The sequence below is a fragment of the Atractosteus spatula genome, chromosome 1 (assembly GCF_055471065.1).
Source record: "Atractosteus spatula isolate fAtrSpa1 chromosome 1, fAtrSpa1.hap1, whole genome shotgun sequence".
Classification (NCBI taxonomy): domain Eukaryota; kingdom Metazoa; phylum Chordata; class Actinopteri; order Semionotiformes; family Lepisosteidae; genus Atractosteus; species Atractosteus spatula.
This window is the reverse complement of record NC_142706.1, coordinates 13,792,730-13,816,428: the sequence shown is the minus strand read 5'-3', so window position 1 is coordinate 13,816,428 and position 23,699 is coordinate 13,792,730. Positions and strand designations below refer to the sequence as shown.

General features: G+C 37.1%; 1 protein-coding gene across 3 annotated transcripts in view; it reads right to left on the bottom strand.

The window, feature by feature from the left end:
• The window catches only part of tbck (TBC1 domain containing kinase), a 77,472-nt gene that overhangs the window by 8,301 nt on the left and 45,472 nt on the right, over nt 1-23,699 (bottom strand). For all 3 annotated transcript variants that reach the window (XM_088913161.1, XM_088913170.1, XM_088913179.1), the window contains exons 24-25: nt 10,129-10,304; nt 5,477-5,636 (exon numbers count right to left, since the gene is read on the bottom strand). In XM_088913161.1, the coding sequence (XP_088769287.1) occupies nt 5,477-5,636; nt 10,129-10,304 (336 nt within the window). The remainder of the gene's footprint in view (nt 1-5,476; nt 5,637-10,128; nt 10,305-23,699) is intronic.

Genomic DNA, 23,699 nt, shown 5'->3' with positions numbered 1-23,699 from the left:
TATTGAAAATTCAATTAACTACACACATTTTTTTCAGAACTTGGCTGTAGTTGTTTTGTTTTCTCAACTGTGAAATGTGAAAAGCTAAGAAAAGAAAACTTCTGTAAGTAACAACACAGCAAAGAAGCTTGAGCATGCAGAGACCACAACTAGCCTAAATACTGCTGCTGCCTGACATATCATAATCTCCATCACTCTGTTGGGAGATTAAGAGAGTCATTTTATACCAGTTTGCCTTCAAGTGAGTAGAAAATTGATGAGTGTAATGTGGCTGTAGAGACACAGGAACGATTTTACCTCTTAGGTGGTCTTGCAAGTATTTCTCAGGGAGCTGATTAGGACTGAGATATCTTTTCTGGCCAGACAGGGTGTAGTATATACAATGTGACTGGCAAATGTGGACAAAGGAGCTCACTGGGTTCCACATTTTGACCACAAAAGCTCTTATTCTCAGTTGATATGATACCAGCAGTACTGCTTCACACACAGCCAGCCTGTTCACATAACAAGTTTAACATGTCCCCAGTGTTATTCTTCTTTGTGGGTGCACCATAGTCCTGGTCATAGCTTTTAATTTACAAGCAACTAGAAACATCCTGGTGTTTGTGAGCACCCTTGTGGAGTCACCATAGCTTGGGAGCTTATGCATGGATTTTGCTGAAGCCTCTTTTCCATTGATAACTGCAGTGCTGCTACATAATATGTTGACCAAAATGATTTTGGCTTTGACTTACTAGTGTCTTCCATTTGGTATAACCAGACCACTCTGTGTAAAACTAACCTCAGAAGATGCTTCACAGAAGACACTGCACATGTGAGTGCAAACTATGCCTTTGCTCCCACATACTAATCGCTTGAGATGTTCTGTATTTTTGCGTTCTTGCTGACAACGTCCTAGTCCAGCAGAGGCAGCCATCATTAGTGTACCTCTATTTCCACAATTGCCACTGTCGGTAAGTGAGGGATAGGCTGATCTTTGTTTTGGAGGCCTGCTTCTATACGTTTGCCTGTAGCATGTGCCCTGAAGGTATAGTGTTTAACAATTCTAATTCTGTTATAAAGGGAATCTGTAGGCATCTTCTGGGGACCAAACGTTTACAAGAAAGCTTTGTGAACTGGCAGACATGAACGCAGGCTTCAGGTGGACTTTAAAAAACTTCAATTTTTTTTTGCCATCAGCTTGAAGTTCTCCTAAGGCATGAGCTCTTTGTTCATTCAATTCATTCAAAGGGTTTTCTGGTGCTGTTTTTACATGAATAAGTCACATGGACAAGTTCTTAATCTTAGCCTAAGGTTGACACCATGAGATAGTATCAGAATCACACAAGTTTCTGACTCAAATAAGTGAGGCCTTGAATTACTGCCTTAGGACCATATCAAGGGGAGCATTTCCAAAGGACATGCACAGTCAACAAAAGAAACAAAACTCTTTAACGTCTTCCCCCTTGTTTTATTACAAGGTGTAGCATTTTTCAACATTCATGTTCATTTGCTATGAAATGCAGAAACTATCAGAAAAATCCAACAGCTCTATCTACTCATCAGGGTTAATGCAATGCTCCACTGTTTCTTTCCTTTCCATCTTACTGATCACTTCCCTAAGTTCAAGAGATCAGTGCTGGCAGCACACAGAGGTGAAACTTGAAAAGGAAGGGCAATGACCTCCGAATTCCTGGAAAAACAAAAGCATTCAGGGGGCAGTTTTTGCCATGCACTTCCATCGCCATTGCCTTCATTACTGTGATGTCTATGTCCTAAAGCTATGATCACCACAAGAGCTAGATGCATGAAGAGGGAGCTGCTCATGCATGCTCTCTTATCTACACTGCTAAGTGTAGGTTTTGCTAACAAGTAAGATGTTAACAGATTTTATTTGCACCAAAATTTGTGCAAAAGAAATACTGGATCCACAAAACGAGAGCAAACAAAAAGATATGTACTGCAGAATAAAGAATGGTTATAGGCTGACACACAATAATATTCTAAAATATTAAATTGGAATTAATTTCTCTGTGTGCTGCAAAAATTTAACTAACTACATACTGTATATAGTGACAGCCAGTGGTGAAATAAAGATGGAGGTTTTGATTTTATTTAGCCTAGTTTGTAAGTTGTGCTTGTGTACTTTTCTTTACTTAAAATCAAAACACATACTGTAGCTTTGGGCTGAGGTTATAGACATCGTGTATATGTAACTTTTGTTTCCTTGTGTTGATATATGAATGCAATTTATAATTGATATCCCTGTACCATTTTTCATTTTTTAAAATATGTCACGAAAATCTACAAAGTTACATTTGACATTTTTAGCATATTGTGCCTCGCTTTAACATTGTAGAGGTGCAAAAGGTTATTGCAAGAAATATATAACATCAGAAACAGGGAATTTAATCAAGGTAAAGCTTGTGGGATTTTTAATGGCTCTGTATATTAAAGTTGCAAAAGAATATATTCTGTTACACAACCTAATGGGTCTAAACAGACTCCAGATAGTCTAAACAGTTGAATTACCATCTTTTAACCCTTCTAGAAAGCTTATAAGATCTCAGAAGTTAAGCAAGGCTTGACCTAGTCAGTTTTGATGTGGGAGATCTTTAAGGAAAACTAGGTTACTTTTGCAAGGCCGTGTTCCAATTCTCGCATCGTGTCCTAAAGTTGGCACTGTGATGTAGAGCAAGTGTGGACTTAAAGTGCGTCAGTATTCGAGAGCGCACCATTTTTAAAAGGGTAATGGGACACTCTTGCGTGACGTCACTCGTTTGTTAAATGGCTCACAGTCAAAATGCTATCTGTTGTTTTCCAGTGGCTAAGAACATGTCAGCTGATAATTTTTTTTAAAAGAATGTTTCTTTCTCCACTCACAGTTTGGTGAAATTGAATGTCATCTCGCCTATCCCTGCACAAAAGTAGTGACAATTTGTGTTCATTCATAATAATCATAATTCCTTACACTTATATAGAGCGCTTTTCTAGACACTCTGCTCAAAGCACTTTACAGGTATTGGAGACTCCCCACAACCACCACCGATATGCAGCCTCCACCTGCACCAGTACACAGGAGAAGAGAGTGATGAAGCCAGTTCATAGATGGGGGTTATTAGTAGGCCATGATTGGTAAAGGCCAATGGGAAATTTGGCCAGGATGCAGGGGTAACACCCCTACTCTTTTCAAGAAACACCCTGGGATTTTTTATGATCACAGAGAGTGAGGACCTCGTTTTTACATCTCACACGACGGATGGCGCCTTTTTACAATACAGTATCCCCGTCACTATAGTGGGGCATTACGACCCACACAGACCGCAGGGTGAGCGCCCCCTGCTGGCCCCACTAACACCTCTTTCCAGCAGCAACCTTAGTTTATCCCAGGAGGTCTCCCATCCAGGTACTGACCAGGCTCACTGCTGAGCTTCAGTGGGTCGCCAGTTGTGAGTTGCAGGATGGCATGGCTGCTGGCATACAGCATACATACAGCTGGCATACAGCGCATTTGAAGGGGACAAGGCCATGAATGTGCATACATAAGTGGTGATGGTGGACCCGTAGGAGGGCACTACTTGCCTGAACCAGAAATATCAAACCAATACTGCAGTACGATGACAAGGGACGCTATGCAGAAGGAGGTGCCATCCTTTTGGATGTGACGTTAAACTGAGATACCGGCATGATTCGCCATTAAACAACTGAAAGCACCATTCATAAGACTAGAGGGTTTTTACCCCAGTCTACTGGTTGTAGTACATTTTTAGTTTGTGAAATCTGGCCCCCCTACAATTCCTTCTTAATTCAACTGGTGAAGCAATTTCTCACTTTTCTACTTTTTCTGCTGTGTAGTGGAGCTGCTGGTACACAAAGGCAGCTGCTTTTCAGCCAGGTGGCTCCCCATATGTTAAGAACTCCAGGATCCTTTGGAATGAAAAGTGCTATATTAAATATAAAACGTCAGGAAATTAATAATATTCATAATAACACCTACTATTATTAAACAAAAGTTCCTTAACAGTGTTAATTACTCTGATCTCTGGTTCAACACCTCTGGGGTTATAACAAGTCTCGTTATGTTGCTGTCATCTAATTAATTTGAACCACTTGACAGCACTTAGTGTAATCGGATTTAAAGGCTAGCAAGTCTCTGTAAATGTCTCTTTTATGCCTTAAACATATAAAATCCAAAATGCAATAAGAAGTTAAAGGCTGTTGTTTAGAAAAATACTGTTCATACCTACATTATGAGGTGCACTACCTACGTGCACAATGGTGCAGGTAGTGAAATATATTTAGCTAAGCAGCACAAAAAAGGCAAGAAAAGTTTAAAGAACAGCTTATGACTCTTCCATATAAATCCCATTCTCTGTTTAACATGATATACTGTATGTACTGTTGCCAAGTACTCCTGTTTAACAGTTTGATGTTCCACATGGAAACAAGGTTTCACCAAAAAATGTTGTGTTTTTCTTCATTTTACATTTCTGATGCACGCACACTGACACTGCTCCTTATTTATGGTTTTATTGAACTGTTTATTGGACTTTTCTAAAATGTTCAAAACACAGGGTAAGCAATAATGAAGAAAGACCCAAGGGCAATAATTTTCCAAATAAGTACTACAGATTGACATTTCACTGCTTCTGGATTTGAGAAAAGGAAATTGAGTTTTGTAAGGCATGTGAAGGCTTGGTATGCACAGAATTGGGGATCTGCTAGCCAAAATACGGATAGTCAAATATATCTGTAAATGCATCATTGATTATTCTCTAAGGGCCTGGCTTTGGGAAAGCATGTTCCATTCTTAGATCTTTTAATCACAGACATAAAAGTCGCTTGGCCTAATTATTTCCTTCAAAACAAGAAAAGTTACACACAAGACCCATCTAGTCAGTTTGGTAGTTTTGTAGTTTGGTTTGGTTTGTAGTTAATTGATCCAAGGGTCTCATCCAGTTGTTTCTCTAAAGAAACCAGGGTTATCAGCTTCGACAACATGGTTGGGTAGCTTGTTCTATATCGCCATAACCCTTTGGTATAAAAAGGTGCCTCCTATTCTTGGTTTTAAATGTACTTCCATGTAGTTTCTACATGTACCCACTGGTTTTTGTTTCACTGTTGTACTGGGTTGGTCAGTGCTTCGGGGATTTTGAATATCTGTATCAAAGGCACCATGTAACTAACCTTCTCTGTTCAAGACTACAAAGGTGTAGCTTCTCCAGCCTGTCACTGCGGGATACCTCCTTAATCCTCAGAAAGTACAGTATCTGCTTGTATCTGATTCCAGAAAGCCAATATCTTTTCCATAATGTGGTGACCAGAATTGTACACAATATTCTAAATGAGGCCTTAGTAGCGTGTGATACAATTTTGTTTGACTGTTTGATTGCTTCTCCACATTGTCTAAAAGGCGGAAGTGATGTGTCAGCATAAACTGCAATGTGACTGGTTCCAAATTTGCTGCCGGCAATCAGAATGAACGGGATGCACTCACCGCGGCTGCACTCTTCATGGCATTGCTGATGACCACAATGACCCGGCCTTTGAAGCTCTGAAGGGTTGTGTTAGCTGCACACTGGACCAGCTCTCCATCTGGCCCAAAGGCAGTGCTGTAGGGAATATTTATACTGCCTGATATGTGTCCCCGATGAAAACTGTGAATGTTGTCAAGGTCAAAGTCAACTCAAATGGCACAGGGCACAGGACACTGGATCCAGGTAATCTTTAAAAAGTCTGTTTTCAGTAGCTCTACTGATCCTCATTCTGCATTTGTTAGGTTTCCAACAGCTTTTTTCCACTCTTCACACGTTTTATTTGTGAACAGTTGTGAGTAACTGCTGTTATTTCTAGGACAGAAAACTAAAAAACAAGAAACTAAGATAGAAAACTAAAAAACAAGAGCCACCTGAGCCATCTTAAGTGTTTGATGAATTAAGCAGCAGTAAGTTAAGTGCTCATCCAGCTGTTCATTGAAAGTTCTAGCAATCAACATTATTTAAACGAATTAGTCCAAAACTACTACTGTATATCAAAATGTTAAGAAAGAGATACAGTGAAACTTTATTTTAACGTATAATTGGACAGGTGGTTCTGACATTCTTGGTCCCCTGTTCACAATTAATTGATGTTCTCATATTTCTAAAACCCATACCACACATAAAATGGCTTCATAGTGGGTATTGAGAATGTCTTAAAGCATGATAACACCATGGGAAATTTGGGTCAAAACAGTATATTTTAATCTTTATAGTTTTGGTGCTACATCACAACAGGTCGCATCTGGCTTCCTACTGAATTGTTTTAAAGCTGCTACGTGTCAGATATTTCTTTCTCTTCAAATGACTAAGCCGTTATCGAATCTAATAAAATATAACCACTTGGGTCTTCCTTAGCAGATTACTAACGCTCTAAGAGAATGCAGGACAGACCTTTGAGTTTTGTGAACCAGCAGAGTAAATGCTTTAATTGCACGGAAGCAGCTATAAAGACACATATGGGATCCATACAACATGCCGGAGATTTTATTAATTTAGCTAATTGTACTTTAGAAATCATTTTATGCATTTTCTGTCACATATGCATATTTCATGCAGCCTTTTGCAGTCCTAAAGTACAGGCTCATCATTACATGTCTATCTGACCATATCAGCACTACTTCTGGAATAACAATTGCAGTTTAATAGCCTGTGATGAAAATTCATTTAAGAATACAAATATTCAATGTTCTCAAGCTTAAAAGACTTATGTACAAGTAAAGTGTTGGCATTTTTTATGTATAATTAGCTTCCAACTATGGGAAACATCGTAATTGCGGATTAGGCATTGATTGCAATGCTAGGAAGCAAAGCCAGAAGCAAGTACTTAATTCTACTTTGTTCTGGAGTAGTTTGTATTGTAAGGGTCTCCTTTCAGGAAGCCATTGAATCCACAGGATTTAATCACAAAGGTTTGTCTTAACTGGGCCCCTCCACTAATCCAATGTGATTAACAGATCTATAAATCTCTTTAAAACAATTAGCTCTTACATTTCTCTGACCTCAAAGAATGTTTTGTTTTCAAGCCGTAAAGCTCAATTTAATTAAAAATATATGAACTCTTTTCAGCTTTAAAAAACATTAAACCTACTTTGCACATGATCTTCCCATTACAAACAACACATGCATTATGTGATATTATTAAACCAAAGTTTGTTATCACAAGTCAAGTAGGCTTAAGGATGGATTTGTGGCTACTGAAACTGGCAAACGTTTTACTAAGAAACGTATCAAATCGATATACTAGAATGCTTACGTGTAACAGAGTCAGAAAGAGAACTAAAATGTGTCCATTTTAGTTTTGCACAGTAAAATCTAAAGCCAAATATAAAAGCTTAAAGTACACAAAGCTTAAAATTGCATGGTGTTGCCTAGAATAATACATTTAGTTGGCTATATAAGACAAAAAACAGTAGACTCAGATATAGGGTCACACAAACGAGAATTTCAGGGTGATCTGATTGTCTCTCAAAGATGGATTATTTGTTAATAAAAACAGGACGTGACGGCCTTCTTAACACCTGGAGATTGAAATATAATATAACATCACCAGTTAAAGCCTGGTATACGTCATCAACCAACCAGGACTGAGATTAACTAAGCTGTGGCATGTAGTTGCTAGAGTGCCACAGAAGTAAAGCAAGCTTTTATCATTCTGGATATCCTTGGATTTACACCTAATAGTAAACTCTGTGACTTGCTGTATTTTGTCTGTAAGAGCCACATCACTCATCCAATAAAGGCAAACGCTCCTGGAGAGGCAATGTGGGACTTAGATTGGCAGGTGACTCTGACAGATTTTCAGGAGGAAAGCATGGTGTCCTCATTACTGCTATGCCAAGTACAGGGTCTGTAGGCGTATGATTAATTAATTAACAGGTGGCAATTCGAGACTGTGTAGGCATAAAAAGAAAAGCAACGAATTACTGAAATTTAAAAAATGATGGGAGCTCATTTTATATGCCTTGTTCTATATGTACATTCCACAAAATATACATGTCATCGACCACTCAAAATATAAATCTTGTTGAAGACACTTAGTTAAATGAAGTAAAGGACTTCAGTCCTCTCTTTAGTATAAAAAAGATTACTATGATGCACAGGTAGTTATGAAATACAGAAAATGTTTTACCAACTCAAGTTCAATCTATGAGACCTTCAACTTTATAATTTTGTGTGGCAAGTAATGGTTCAGAGTAAAGGACTAAGACTCGTCTTCAAAATTTTCTAGAAACAAGTGATTTTAACACTCGGTATTTGTAATGGGCATTAGAGTTTAGATTCTACACTAGAAAAAGGTAGAAAGACTTTTGAATGGAAGTCTTCATTCAAAAAACTTTCCACAGGAAAAACTGTGGAATGGAGTTCTGTTTCAACATTCTACAGCTTCTGTTCAGAAATAACCGAAACAATAGAAAACTTTAGAGCTGGGACAAAAAGAAAGTACAGGATTCAGACCATTGTGGAGCCACTGTAAATAATTCTAAGCTTCCCCTCAGACAGTGTAACAGAGGACGAGTGAGCTCTCAGACAGACGTGATATTTGAACCCTTGAGAATGCTAAAACCTTCACCATTGTGTGACAATTATAATTCAAAACAACATTATGGACTTCCCATTTCACTGCGATCATCAGCATGGTCTTCAAACAAACGTTTACATTGAGGCTTTGGCACGGACCTGGATTACCTATGATTCATCAGATATTCAATGAAAAACAAGGAGGGATCATATCCATAGTGAAAAATGAGCAAGGTTAGGCTGTTGTTGCTGGAACAACATCAGGGAAATAAGAAAATGGCAAAAGACCTATGGTGAGGAATTTCTGCTAGTGAGGTGGGGCAACCAAACTTGCAAACAAGCCTCAGATGAGTGTCGTTCTTTAAAAACAAGCTTCCAAAAAAGGCACCATTCATTTCTCCCACTGCTAAAGCCTGGTTTTTAACATTCCACTACAAATTAAGCTACTGTACAAAAGCATACCTGTGTGATTTGCTAATTTGCTACTGAAAGACGAATTTTGAACTATGCCTATTTTGGCATAAAAAGAGGAATGAAAGACAAAGATAACAACCAGAACTGTTGACTTTAGCTGCATTAAGCCATTTTCAACATGGAATCAAAATAATAAAAAAAAACTGGAAAAATTAAAAAGTAAACAATCATAATGATAGCATGGAAACTTTGCTATCTTTTTGAAGAGTGAAGGCTAGTGTAACGGCCTTATATAATACATAATGATAGTAATAAACTAAGCTATGCCTACTGTACAGTATATTATTCTGTATGCTATATATTAATGTGGTATTGTGTACATTATTGTTATTTATGATTTGGCTACTTCTGAAAACATGCAATTGTAAAAACATAACATATGTTTTTAAACATATTTGAACTTCAGCTTTTGGGTGCAGCCAAACAATGTTAATAACATAAAACTATAATTAAAAAATTAATTAATACTGAACAGCTGTTTAATTATGAACATACAGTAAGAAGCATTTCAAATGAGAATATATACTAATTTGGTCCTTCTTGCTTATTTGACTACTAGGAACTACCTAATATCAAACACAATTCTAGTCCATTTTTTTTATGGATCCCAGAACATCAGCTTGAATATCAGCTTGTCACAACTTGGCCAGTTGGTTTATTCCAGGTTTTATGGCGCCAGGTTGTTAAATTTAAGGGAAACTGGTACTGGAACCCTGTGCCACTGACCTGAATTCCGGAGACTGAGCTTTGTTTTGGAAACAGACTGTAGATTTTCCCTATTGAATAGAGCTATTTGGCCATTGCTTAATTATTTCTTTTCACTTATCAGTATTGTTTCTTGTGAGTTGACTCACTCTAAGCCAGCACCATGCTGCCAGTACAGACAGGATGTCTTATTCGGGGTGCTGTTAACCTAAGACGCACCTATTGAAATATTCCAGATATACATACCTCACTGCCCCTGGGATATCACAATCCTCACAAATATTTATTACTTGAATTCATATATTTTTAGATATGCTAAAACAGTGCTTCTCTCCTATAAAAAATATTATACTTCTGCTGTAAACAACAACAAAGCCCAACAAAGGCCAAAGACAGTTCTGGGAAAGGATACTCTTCACTGCTGCGGATGTCCACAGCCAGGATTTTGGGCTTGCTGGATTTGATCCTCTTGGTGGGAGTCTTGAAATGGCCAGGTCCCGTCAGCTCACACAGGTCTATAAGATCTTCTGCAGAAATGCGAGGCGACAGCTCTGCCTTCAGCTCGCTCAACTTGATAGGTTCACGAGACTGGAAAGAAGAAAGCAATCCACATTACTGCTGTTCGGTTCTAGAAGGTTCTCTGCTAAAAAACAGGAGAGGAGACAGGTCTCCTTCTACTTCACTTCACAGAGGTCTCATAATACAAAACCTGGTCAAAAAATGGTGGATTATGGGATGTACAACTTAATGCAAAGAAACACTATGTTTTAGATGAAGCGGGTTTGAGGATCAAAATAGATGATTTTCTATGGCACACCATTTGTAAAATACAATAAACTATTAAGGAAACCTGTCCAAGGACATACTGGCACATTATCTGGCTTGTTGGAAAACTGGCCCTGGTGTGAGTGTTCGTTTGTTTGTGTTTTTGTATGCCATGAGATGGACTGGCGGCTCATCCAAGGTGTATCCTTGCCCCCACCGCTTGTGTTGGCACCCCTCAACACTGCACTGCGTAAAGTGATCAGAAAATGGATAGATGAGTGTCCCTAACTCTTAAAATAACAGACAGCCACATCCTTCCATGTACTGTGTTTGATTTCAGCATGCGCCATTTAAATTCTACTAAATTAATTTTTTAAATCATTTTTGTTTTTCCCCTAATCTTGATGGCTTGATTCATTATACATTATTTCTCGTCAACGCCTAAAACAGAAACATGCAAGAAAAATGCTGTTAATACTGCAATGAATAAAGCAAACTTCACTTCAAAAGTGGATTAATAATATAAGAACTGTATTGTGTTTTTGGCCTCAGCTTCGTGGTTGAGGGCAGCAGGTCATCCCTAACAGCGCTGTATCAAACAAGCGCTATCAGCTAGTCAGAATCTACTGGCCTTTTACAAGAACTTTTATTCTAAGGCAGAAGTGCACAACAAAAGTCCTGAAGGGTCAGAAGGTTTCTGGGTTTCTTGGCATCTGAGACGTAATGTCACTTATTATTTGCTTTACCCAACAGGCTGTAGCCTTTCCTTGCTGTTAAGAAGCCGGAGATGTAAAGAGACTTAAAAAAACCTGCTGAACAAGAGCCCTTGAGAAGCGGAGTTAGGCTCCCCTGTTCCAAGCTAAAAAGTGAACATGTGGGACACTGAGAGTCAGCTTTCTCAGTAACGCCCTGCGAGGATCTTACTTGCTGAAAAAGCAGTTCCACGTCCATGCCCATTAAATACAAACACTCCCCAGGCTAAGAGGGATGAAACACAGCTAGAAGTGATTGAGCACAACCAGTAAATGAACACGTTTCGTTTGTAATCCCTCTTCTGTGATAGGCTTAATCTTACGTTTAGAAAAGGATTTTATCATTACATGAGCTGGCAGCACTTTGTTACAGTATTTACTCTTATACTCAACACACCACACTGCTAAGTCCTTTCTTCGTATAGCAAACAGTAATGTTAAATAAACAAGTTAGGAAAAAGAAAGTAAAAACTAAAAGCATGATAAAGGTAACAACAAAGGCACTACTAAATAATTTACTGTAGGTGATTATATTAACCATATCCAAAGCAATGTAATTTTTCACCCATTCATACAGCTGGATATTTTACTGGAGCAATATGGGTGAAATCTCTTGCTCATAAGTATAACAGCAATGTCTCAATTAGGTTTTAAACCAACAACCTTCCAGTCACAATATGCGAGCCTAAAATACAAAACAAAATGATAGAATATGAACTTTGGTTATACATTTTTTTATTAAAATTAAGGAAGGTTCTTAATAAATACATAAATACCACGGACCAAAACGTGCTGAGTACTGATAGTTTTCACTTCATGCCATTTTATTGGTTTCCTGCTACAGTGTTTCACAGATCCTGTATGAGTGTAAGTGAAACAAAATACCACAAAATACTGTATGTCCAACCCTGCAAGTAGCCCTGATTTCTGGAGCTCGACAGCTTCTTGAAAAAAACCATTAAGAAAAAAAATGGACTTATACTCAGGCCACTTCCTCCATAAAAATCAAAGTGCTTACCCCCCTTTTTGGTGTGCAATGAGGTGACACAGCTCAATGAACCTGTTAGAACACGAAACTAGCTAGTAAAAAGAAATACACTGAAGTCAGTCTCACTAAATTCCTTTTGTCAGCACATTTAAAGGCAAGCTGCACTGGATATCATTTTTAGATCACAATTTTGACTCCTTGGCTTCACAGGAGTAGGTATTCCAGTAATGTTTTCTCTGCAAAACCCAATCGACACGTTTGTTATGAGGCGAGGCTGTGGAATTACGATTTTATGGTAAAACCGGTAAAATAAAAACTTATTAAAAAAGAGGCCTTGTCTTAAAAACTCTTGACAGCGCAAGGGTGATGGCCTAAGTGATTCTAATCATTCATTTCCACCTGTGCTGTTAGCCAATGTGTTCCAAAAGGCTTCAGAAATGCTCAGTTGACCACCTTTCACTAGGAAACTATGTTGTGGCCTGTGCCTACTGTTCTCTAATGCTCTTAGCAAGCAGACTTAATTCCTTAATTAATTAAACGTTAAGGCCACCATAGAGTGAAAGAGGAACCAACCTGGATTGAAGCACTTGATCTTCTGAAACAATGTCAAAGCTGCCATCTGAATTTCCTTCAATTTATAACCAGCAAAGACATTTCACGCTTGCTTCGCAGTTAAATTATATACATATTAAACGGCATCGAGAAGCTTCTAGTCCCAGTGGGCACGTGTTCGGGAACACTCAAACGGTATCAGAGAAGCAGATGGCTCAGCTTGTCTTATTTTTCTTCCATGAGTTAAAACCATCTTTGACTAGGAGGAATACACTTTATTTTGAAGGAAGAGATGAAGTACTGGCTGTCTGTTCTCCCGTTCTCCTGAGCCTGCTTCACATTGTGAGAGACCCAACTTGGACGGCATCCACCCTTAAGAGTAAAAACTTGTCTCAGTTACAGCAAAACTGCAATTCCAGCAGCCAAGTGTTCCTTTTTGGGAGCGAATTCCAGAATAGTAAAGAGAATGCCCTTCACTTCCAGCAAAATACTTAAAGCAAGAACGAAAACATAATCAGTCATTTGGAGAGTTTATTTTAAAATAAAAGCCACAATCATCCAGTTACATTACAGTAAAGTAAAAGACACTTATTTTGCTCTTTCAGTCATGAACATTCATTTAAATATAGCAATAGTTCAACAGGTCTTACTGCTTTTACTTTTTCAGTTGATGATAACTAGAAGTTATACAAACTAGCAATATTAATACCAATTAAATCCTTTGTAAATACACTGAGAACTATATAACAATGACAGGCACATTCAAGGTGATAAGCTAGAAATAGGACAACATGAATCACAGTTCTGGCACGGTATCAATTTTCACTGAACCACCTTGCCAAAAATTCATGAACTACAGTAATTGAAATGGAGCTGCCTCTCTTTACAAAAACCCAGACAAAGCTAACTAGTCTTCTAACTTTCTTAAAGTCCACTCTTTAATTCTATGGATATTGCTAGGAAAATAAACTTGCATTACATTTACAAATAAAGGTTTTAAAAATACTCAGACGTGTAAAAGCATGTTATACTGTATATAATGTAAATCGATAACTGTATTAATCTCACTAGAGAAATGCTACTATTTACTACTAGAAGATTTCACTTCAAAAGGTCAAAAGTTTTTACAGGATGCATTTTTTCTCTTACATAGGTGTTTTTCAGAATCTAAATCTACATCCTGGGTTATAATAAAATGCAACAGAAATAACACTGATCTTTTGTAAGTATGATATCTTCAAAGATTAGTGAAGGCTGTTACGAACTTTGATAATCCTGAAGGCCAAGTCAAACTATTTGTGACTATTAGTTTCTTTCACTTTTCCTTAGATTTAGTGATAATGTGTTTGAAGTATGAAGTAATAACTTAAAAATTAAAGCAACTGTTGTAGGAAAAGTGCTCTGAGAGTGTTGTATCAAAATGAAATTAAAAATAAAATGAAAAATGAGGCAGCTAGGCAACACACTTTAGAAACTTCTAGAGTCTAGATCAAAGCATTTCTATTACAGTGAACCATTCAGGAACAGCATGCATTCAACTGCTTTTATAACAGTAAGTAAGTAAGAAATCTGGTGCTTTAACATTTTGAATACAGATGGGATATACAAGCTGTGAATAAAACATCAATTGGTAAAGTCTCAAAATATATTTTTAACCCAAAAGAACCTAGGCAGATTTTAAATCGGTCAAATGTCAATGTCAGTGATTAATTTCATGTCTCCTTCATACCCACTGATATCAACGATTTTTTAGGTGATAATAATATCACCCAAATCACCTGTTTCGTGAGAACATTTGTATATCATTGATCAATTATGCAATTTAGTCAATTAAAGGAACTGTGAACTTTCTGTGACGAAGAGTATACATTCCAAAATATCTGTTCAAAATGATCTTAGTAACAGTTTAATTTAGGCTGTTAATAAATGTGTGATAACAATGTAATGTGTTTTAATCAATGATGCTATAATCAGTTTATTTGTTCAGAATTGGGGTTTTGTTACTAACATTGAAATCATTTACAATTGTTGGTTCTTAACTCAATTATGTCACCCTATTATGTAGCTCACAAAGTGTACGAAATGGATTTTGCAAATCCTAAAGTGTTATCATTATCTCTACATCATCTAAACAAATCACATGCAACTCATCTCAAAACTCTTTTGAAACTGGTCTTCTGATGGTTATCGATAAAATGTATACATATTGATGTATACATTATACCCATTAAATGACTTTTATTTCAGTAAACGCATTAATTTAAATTGAAATAGGATTAGTCTTAGAAATAATGTAAATCACATGTGCATGTTTGGCGTGACTTGCCAACTCTGCAGTTCTCTTCATCACAGAAACTTCTGTCTGATAACTTTCTCCTCTTACATTTAAAGAGAATGAAAAGGCTGTTCCCCAGGGGCCACACAAATCAGCCGCAAAGACCTTTTACATTCACTTGTAAACCGTTGGCAGCAGTGAGAAAAATGGCCTCCCATCAGGGAGATTGATATTGGTAAATACATCACAGAGCCCAATGAGATGTGACAGACTGAAACTTTACAGGCCTGTCACGCATCATTGGGGATCAAAAACCAGACGGCGCAAGGTGAGCCTGTAACAGGTACAGAAGAGAGTATTTTGCTTTTGGTTCATGAAAGCCGTTTTTTTATTTTCAGCAGTATTTTTTTTTCCCTCTTCCAACTCTTTCAGGAACCTCATGTTTGATATTTATTTTACTTCCATCTCTGAAGGACATGGTGGCCTAGGTTACTGGAGTCTCTAAATTGACCCTGTATGCTTGGGTGTGCATTCGCGTGCCCACTGCATGACAGACTGGAATCCCTGTGTAACCCTGCCTTGTCTCTAAGCTTACCAGGAATAAGCATCTTTCTGATACTGAACGGATGGGTCTGATTTTATTTTTATTTTGTTTCACCTTGCCTTTTGTTTCACTCTTTACTATTTTCATGCTTTGTTTACAGTCAAAATACTAGTATGGCTGCTCTAAATTTTTAAATAATATTATTTGTTAAAATATACAGTACTTATGTGCTGTATCTATGACATGTTGCCACAGTTTACTGAACACAGATGCCTGTGCAGCAGTAATTATTCTTAGTAATTTAACAAACAGTAGTTCAGATAGGGGTTGTCAATGTGTCTCTCTTAAACCTTAAATACTTATTATTCACTGCCACACACCTCTTTACTTAAAATTTTAACTTCATTTTATTAAAACCAGAAGCTGCTCTTCCAGCTGTGCAAAGGAGAATACTTCTGCTTGCTGATCTACCTGTATTTAATGCAATAAAATCAGTGCTCAAGAGACACAAATTACTACGCTAGCGTTCACTGTATGATTTTCAGTGGGATAGGCACCTTGGATGTAAAAGTTTAAAATGTCTCAAGATAATACACCACAATCTTGCAATGCTTTTAAAGATGCAAACCTAAACACATGACAAAAAAAGATACTTTGTTACTTTCAAGATTTGTGTGAGTAATGTGTGGTTCTTATGACAGTCAATTCCAATTAGTAAGAATTGTCAAGGCTGCAGTCCCTTTACTAATGGATCAAACTACAGCCCTTCCATCACCAGGCTAGAGGTACTCTGATGCTTCACCAGGGTGTAAACTTCAAGACACTAGCTCACATTTCAGTGGCATCAGGAGAATTGCTTGAGAATATGAGCCATATAATCAGAATGTCAGCACAGGTCAAAGGGTTAAGTGCCTAAAGTCAAGGTAAAATCTCTGCCATCTGAAATGGCATCATCATTGCACAGTTTCTTCAGCAAAAAGTCAGCAAAGAGAGGGTTGAGACAAGCTAAAATCGAACAGAGACAAAGCAAAATGCGTTATAAGAAAATGAAGCTTGATTCTGTGTCTTCTCAGGAAAACAGGCAAGAGGAAAATATGGGCTCATTTTCAGCAGCAATATTTGGTGCTGATGAGACTCTGGAGGTAATGAGAATTAAATTGTTAACAGAAGTAAAAAAAAGTAATAATTTAAACATGCTGTGACAAAGGCAATGCTACGGATGATTAATTTAATTTTATACTAAACTCTGGTGTTGCATGACACATTTTAAGGTGAAGCTCAAGGTGAAATAACCTTCGTCACTGAATCTTTTAACTAGATAGGTCCATTGAGAACAAATTTTATTTTACAATGACAGTCTGGCAAAGAGGCTTATACCATACCACACAAACCAATGAAAGAAAGAAAAGATTAATAAAATGTACATAACATAACCAGTCATAACAGAACACAATAATATTAACAATCACACATACGGTAACAGGACATAATGATTTAGCCAAGCAGCTGAAACCACCCTCAGATACAAAGGTGGATAGTTTCGAGTCATTCTGCAGTGGTAAAATTGAAATAACTAATAAGGTTCTATTTGGTAGAAGTGACACATCCTAGAATGTATGACAGCACACGGAACTGCAATACATAATGAAGACAAGAAGGTGTTTTCCCAATTAGAGATCAGTAAATTGACCCAGTGAAACATTTCTCTGTGTGCAGAGGGGGCCAATCAATCACAAACTAAATATCACAATGATGAGTGCAATACGGGGCACCAGTGATAAATCTTATGGCAGAAGGGGTAAGACATTGAATTTCTGAAGAACCACATTCCATCAAAATAAAACTTAATCAACTAGATATCATGATGTGCTTACATAATATTTCTAAAACACAATCTCGAAAAAAATGAATACATATTGTTCTTGAAAATGAACTGTGCTAACAAATATTGCAGGTCATGGACAATCACAGTGTAGAATGAGATAATTGTAGGCATATCAGTCAAAGTTTAATTACTGATTAAATTATACATTTACCATCATTTATTATGTGGCTCCCAGATACAAACAGCTGATGTAAGATTTCAATATGCTCACTATTTATGTTTTTAGTACATATTTGCTCATCTACAAGATTATCAGGTGGTGAAAATTGTAGTGTTATTGTACTTTTTCTTTACTACATCAATGCTTTGCAGGTGTATGGTAAGACTGGCACATACTGTACAGCACTGAAACAACCTTTACAACCTTCCTGGCTTACATATAAATACACAGTGGCTAGATAAATTGTTGAGTCTGGTAAACTAAACAGAAAGAAGCCAAGCAAGCAAAAGTTAGAAAAAAAATAAACCCTGTCCTGTCATTTTCATTTATATAACAGCTTCCCCAAAGCTGCGACATTAATAACACTTTAATCCTTCTTTATATATATTGAAGAATAACAATGCTATGATGGAATATGAAAGAAAATAGCTAGAAAGAGGACAAAATGAGTCACGGTTCTGGCACAGTATTAATATTCACTGAACTGTCGTGCCAAAAAAGCACAAACAAAAATTGAGCTGCATGTTTTTACAAAGACCCAGACAAAGCTTACTACTGTATCTTTCAGTACACCCCTTAATTTAATAGATAATACTAGGCAAATTAACTTGCACAAATAAACCACATTTACAAATACAAGATTGGATTTAAAAATACTGAGACACGTAAGAGCCTGTCATACATAATGCAAATTGAAGACTGCGTTAATCTGATAAGAGAAATATTACAACACTGCACTTCACACAAGGGGTCACAAGCATTTTTACATTATGCAGTTTTTTCTGTCACTCAACAGGGAGTAATGCTGATGCTAGAGTTGGTAAGAGTCTTAAATTTAATCAAATACAATATGTAAAGCCTATGAATATATGAGATAGGAAAGTCCAGAAATGAAAGAATTTTGATCTGCGTGACAACACCAATATTTGAATTGCTTGCGACACTGAAAGGGAGAATAACTGCTCCATTTGAAATGTGGCATTTCAACTAATTCAAAACTTGAAATGTACAATACCATCCATGAAAATATGCACAAAAGCCACACACCTGTAGACTTACAATTATTGCAAGGAAAAATACTGGAAACGTCTTTATATCAAGGGCACATTATCACAATTGGTATTATTCCTTCAATTTCCCTTGGCTTCTATTTAAATTTCTGTGAATTTTCATATGAAAATACATTGGGGAGCTGATTAAACAGACTACAGAACTGTGACAATTACAGAAATTAATCTCAACACATATAGTGTAGATACATGCATATCTTAACCAGACTGAGGATTTATTTATTTATAACACAGGTGCTTTCCTTTATCCTATAACAAAACGAGAAAAGAATGGTAAATGTCAAAACTCATTCAAATGGCATAACTTTGTGACAACTTCATAATGTCGAAGAAGAGAATTACATAGCACCTTGAAATGTTTTTAAAAGCCAGGAAATAGAATACTTTATAAAACAATAAGTTTTTAATTAGACTTAAAAGCACCCAATGTGACAAAGTCCCTGAATTAATTCATGCTATGCTCCAGAGCTTTGGAACACAGCAACGAATGGCCCAGTCACCCACAGGGTGCAGATTAACAGTGGAGACACCGTCAATCAGAACCAGCCAAGGTCTCCTGGACGTATTTAAGTAATATTTTCTTGACACAAACTTCAAATGAACCAAAAACTCAACTGAACTAACCAACAGCTGGATGGATGGTCAAGTTAATTTCAGACCCTGTATTTTTATATGCTAAATAAGGATAAAGTCTCACCTCAAGGACATTACCACATTGCTCCATCATAAAAAGCAGAACCAGTACACTAGAGGTGGCCATAAAAACTGAAAAATTTGTAGTTCACATTCGGATTGCACTTCTCCAGGCCTTGTTCAATAAGTGAGGAACAATGAGTACCATCTGATATTTGCCTAGCTACAGGTGAGCTAAGAGGCAGGTAAAAATGGATGGTCAAAAGTGGTTCTCTGGTGATTTACTGTCGTCAATTAACTTCATGGTAAATCATTACCACAGAACACAGCATAAAAAGACACAGAGGTGTAGAATATTAGGTTTGTAGCTCAGCACAATGTTCATATACATTTTATTTAACTGTTCCCCCTATTTTGTGACCATATACATTATGATGAAACATAGCCATGACACATTTCAGACACCAGGATATCGCTGCGCACAAGGTGAGTCTTTTTAAGCACACTTTCCAAATAAATCTATGGAAAGATTAGGGTAATAGCCATTGGCAAATGCTTTTCTTCCTGCTTGCCAGAGAGCATCAGCATTTTTGTAGATTTCATTTAGCTTAGCTTTTATTGGTAATACTCAACCCCCACCCTCATCCTCCATAAATACACCACATTAAAGTATCAGACTTCAAGTTCAACCCTGGGCCACCTGAAGCCTTTAACTGACAATTTGCTTGTATTAAATCCTCACCCGTCATGCTGAGATATTTCAAATAGAGATGTTTCTGTTGATAGAGATCCCAGTGCAAGGGTACTGACTGAATCAGGTGGAACTTTGACTTGAAATATTGTACATGAGCACACAGCGCGCCACAACAATTCAGACAGATTTAAGATGGATCCGTGGAGACAGAACGTGAACAGAATACTTATTCTTTTCAATGCTCTTTAAGGATTTTGCAAGTTATTGCGCACTGGCAAAGGGGAACTGTTTTATTTACAAAACTATTCTAGAATTCAAGAGGTTTTTTTATAAAATAAAATACTCTTGGAACTGATTCAGAGAGAGTCGGGAAAATTCAAAATAACCCTGTAATATTATATCAGAAACAAAATGGATTTTTAAAATAAATTGCAGCTTACGATAAATGTATATAATTTGTAATCACTTTAGATATTAGTATTCATTTATTCAAGCACTTCAAATTGTTCAGTTATTTTAGCATTGATAGTGTGTTATCAATCTGCCCAACAATAAATTCAGTGTCTTTTTGACATGTTTGGATTTGTTGGTTGCAATATTAAAACTATGGAAGTGCTGTCCACACCACTTTCAGTGAAAGTTTTATATGTTGATGGTGCAAAATGTCTTGAAAGAATGACCCTTCTCGTCCACTTGCTTTGTATCCCACATGAATATGAATGGTAGATAACATGAAGCAGGAATTATTTGTAAATGGAACACATTAAAATTAAATCTGATACCTTATCAGTTTAAGGCTCAACAACCCAGGGCTGATGAGGAACAAAGGATTAGTGAATTCAGATCTCCTATCCTAGAGTTTCCTCTGTACTACTTCCAAGCACATGCTAGCTGCAGCTTCCTTGGCTTAATTTCTGGCTGGGTTGCAGGCCATCATCTGGTCTCTGAAATGCCTTTCTATTTTTACTGAGCTGAACCAGATGATCTTAGCAGGAAAGATTTACTGTATAGTACGTAAGAAGTTATAAAGTAATCATAATTTAATGAAGCATTTGGACATTTTTATGCAGGGGTGACGTGACTTGTTCTGTGCCTAAAGTAGGACTAACACCAGAGAGAGATTCAGCTACGCTGATTCCATGTTGAGCATACAAAGCCACATTGCTTTTATCAAGATTGCTTCGTTCCTTTTTTATGCTTGTTGTATTGATAGGTAGATATTAATGGATGCTGAAAAAAACAACAGTGTCTTGTGTATCTTCACTTCATAGGTCAATGCTCTTCCCTATGCATGTGATGTGTTCAAAGGGTCAGTATAAGGAGCTGTTTTTCCAAACAATTTTTATTTTAACTACTGTAGGAGGCCATTTGCCAGTCACATTTAAAGTGAAAGAACACCAAAAAAACTTCTTACAAACAGCATGCAAACACACATTTAAGGCACTGGAAGCTGCAAAGTATAGGAAGGATAAAAAGTGTTATATCTAAAGATGTGCCAGAAATGTGTCGGTTGGAGGGAGACTGTTGTAGAAACCACAGAACAAATCAGCCGCAAAAATTACCGTATAACACAGAGGGGTGTGCCGGGAGATTTGTTGACTTCAAACAGCATTTCCATGGTGAGTAAATATGGCAAAGTGAATCATATTACCAAAAACAATGAATTATTTTTCAAAGCTTAGGTAACCTCAAGAACTATCACCTGGGCTAGAAGCCTCAATGTGTTTGTGTGTTTCATAAAAATGTTCCCAAACAATTAACCACTATAAAGTACATTAATTTCTTATGTCAGTTGTAAACTGATTAAGTAGTCAACATTGTTAATGGTTGCCATAACTAGATTTAAGAAACATTTAATATTCATTGTTTAATGGTTTCTATTTCTTTATTGTAAACAAAATGTTAAATAAGATTTCATCACCTTCAGAACTGCTGAAACCTTTAAACAGGTCATTTAGCAAATTATCAAATAAAAAGTATATGAACTCAATGTAGGATACGAGCCCAAAACATCATAAACAATTCTGCATTACTTCTCATGTGGTTGCTTATTTGTCAGGCTCTTTACGTTGTGCAATCTGTAAACTGCAGACAATAGTCATTCATGTGAAATGGTATAAATGAAACTGAACAGGCATAAATAACTATTAAGAAAAACACACTGAGCATCAAACGAAACATATCACCCTATGTGATATGTATTTTTTAGAAAAATAAAGTATATGGATTTTTGGATATTCACTAAATGGTGCCGATCACTAGACCACTGACTGAAATAAACAAGAGTGATTTGACTGTTGCATGAACACCATCATTACTCAAAAAAGTTGAATGGGCACCAGTAGTGAGGTGATTTAAGGTGCTGAAAGTCAGGTCTTGTGAAAATCAAGAACAGGAAAGGACCTTAATGAGAGGAGGGCCATTCAGGCAGTCTAACCCATTAATTGCTAGCTGATCCAAGGGTCTCATCCATCCATTTCTTGAAAACAGGGGATTTGGCTCAATGACATGGTTGGATGGCTTGTTCTGTCCTACCACAAATCTTTGGATAAAGATATTTTTGCTTTTAAATGATGTTTTTTCTTCCTCTGGTTCATCTTTCACTGTTCATTCTGAAGAATTCTGCTGGGTTGAATTCTTCAAAATGACATTAGAGGATTCTGGATACCCGTATCAGGTCCCCTTGTAATCTTCTGTTCAAAAACATAAGGGTTTAGTTCCTTCAGCCTGTCAGTGTAGAACATTCCCTTAGGAATGCATTTGGTTCCTCTTCTCTGGACAGATTCCAGAGCAGTAATATATTTTCTATAATGTGGTTGTCTAGGAGACAATAATACTGTATGTCAACATAATCACCTCAGTCTTCCTCACAAGAAACCTCTCCTAGCTTAGTGGTTTCTGTTTTTTTATGTATAATGTATGTTTTTACTACTTGCATTCAAAACCCTGCACTACATTAAACATTGTCTACCTGGTGTTTGCTCAGTCTAAATTTGATCAATTTTTTAATTTAATTCCCAGCTTCTAAGGGTAGGTTCTAATCCTCTTATGTTGGTGTAATATGCAAACATGACTTATTAACTATACCAAAATGTAGGTTACTGATAAATCAAGAGCAGCAGTGATCCTAGTAAAGATCCTTGCAGTACTCTACTAATTATATCAGCTCAACTTTGAGTTCTCACTCCTCATATGTACCCTTTTTCTATTTAATAACCAATCCTTGAGACAAGCACAAAAAAAAAGCAAACATGAAAAATAAGACAAAGAAAGAAAAACAAGAAAAAAATGGAAAGGAACCAACATATACAGCTTATCAAGGAAACAAAATGCCTTCATTCCACTGGAATGTTGGCAGCTGAATTGTCACCTCAACTGGACTTGCCAGCCGTGAGGCCAAGTTCTCTTCAGTGATGAATCGAGGTTTTGTGTGGACAACCCTGATGGATGGCAGCAAATGGGGAGCAGATATGCAGAACAATACACTAACTGTTGTGTAGACTGGAGCAACCAGTGGGGAGGTCCAAGTATGCTGGGGTGGGCAGGAGTGTCCAGTGGCCACAGAACTCCATATGTAGTGACTGATGGCAACCTCACCTGCTGCCCTTCCTGCAGGCACATCCCTGACACGACAACACTCCGGCAAGACAACACACATCCTCATG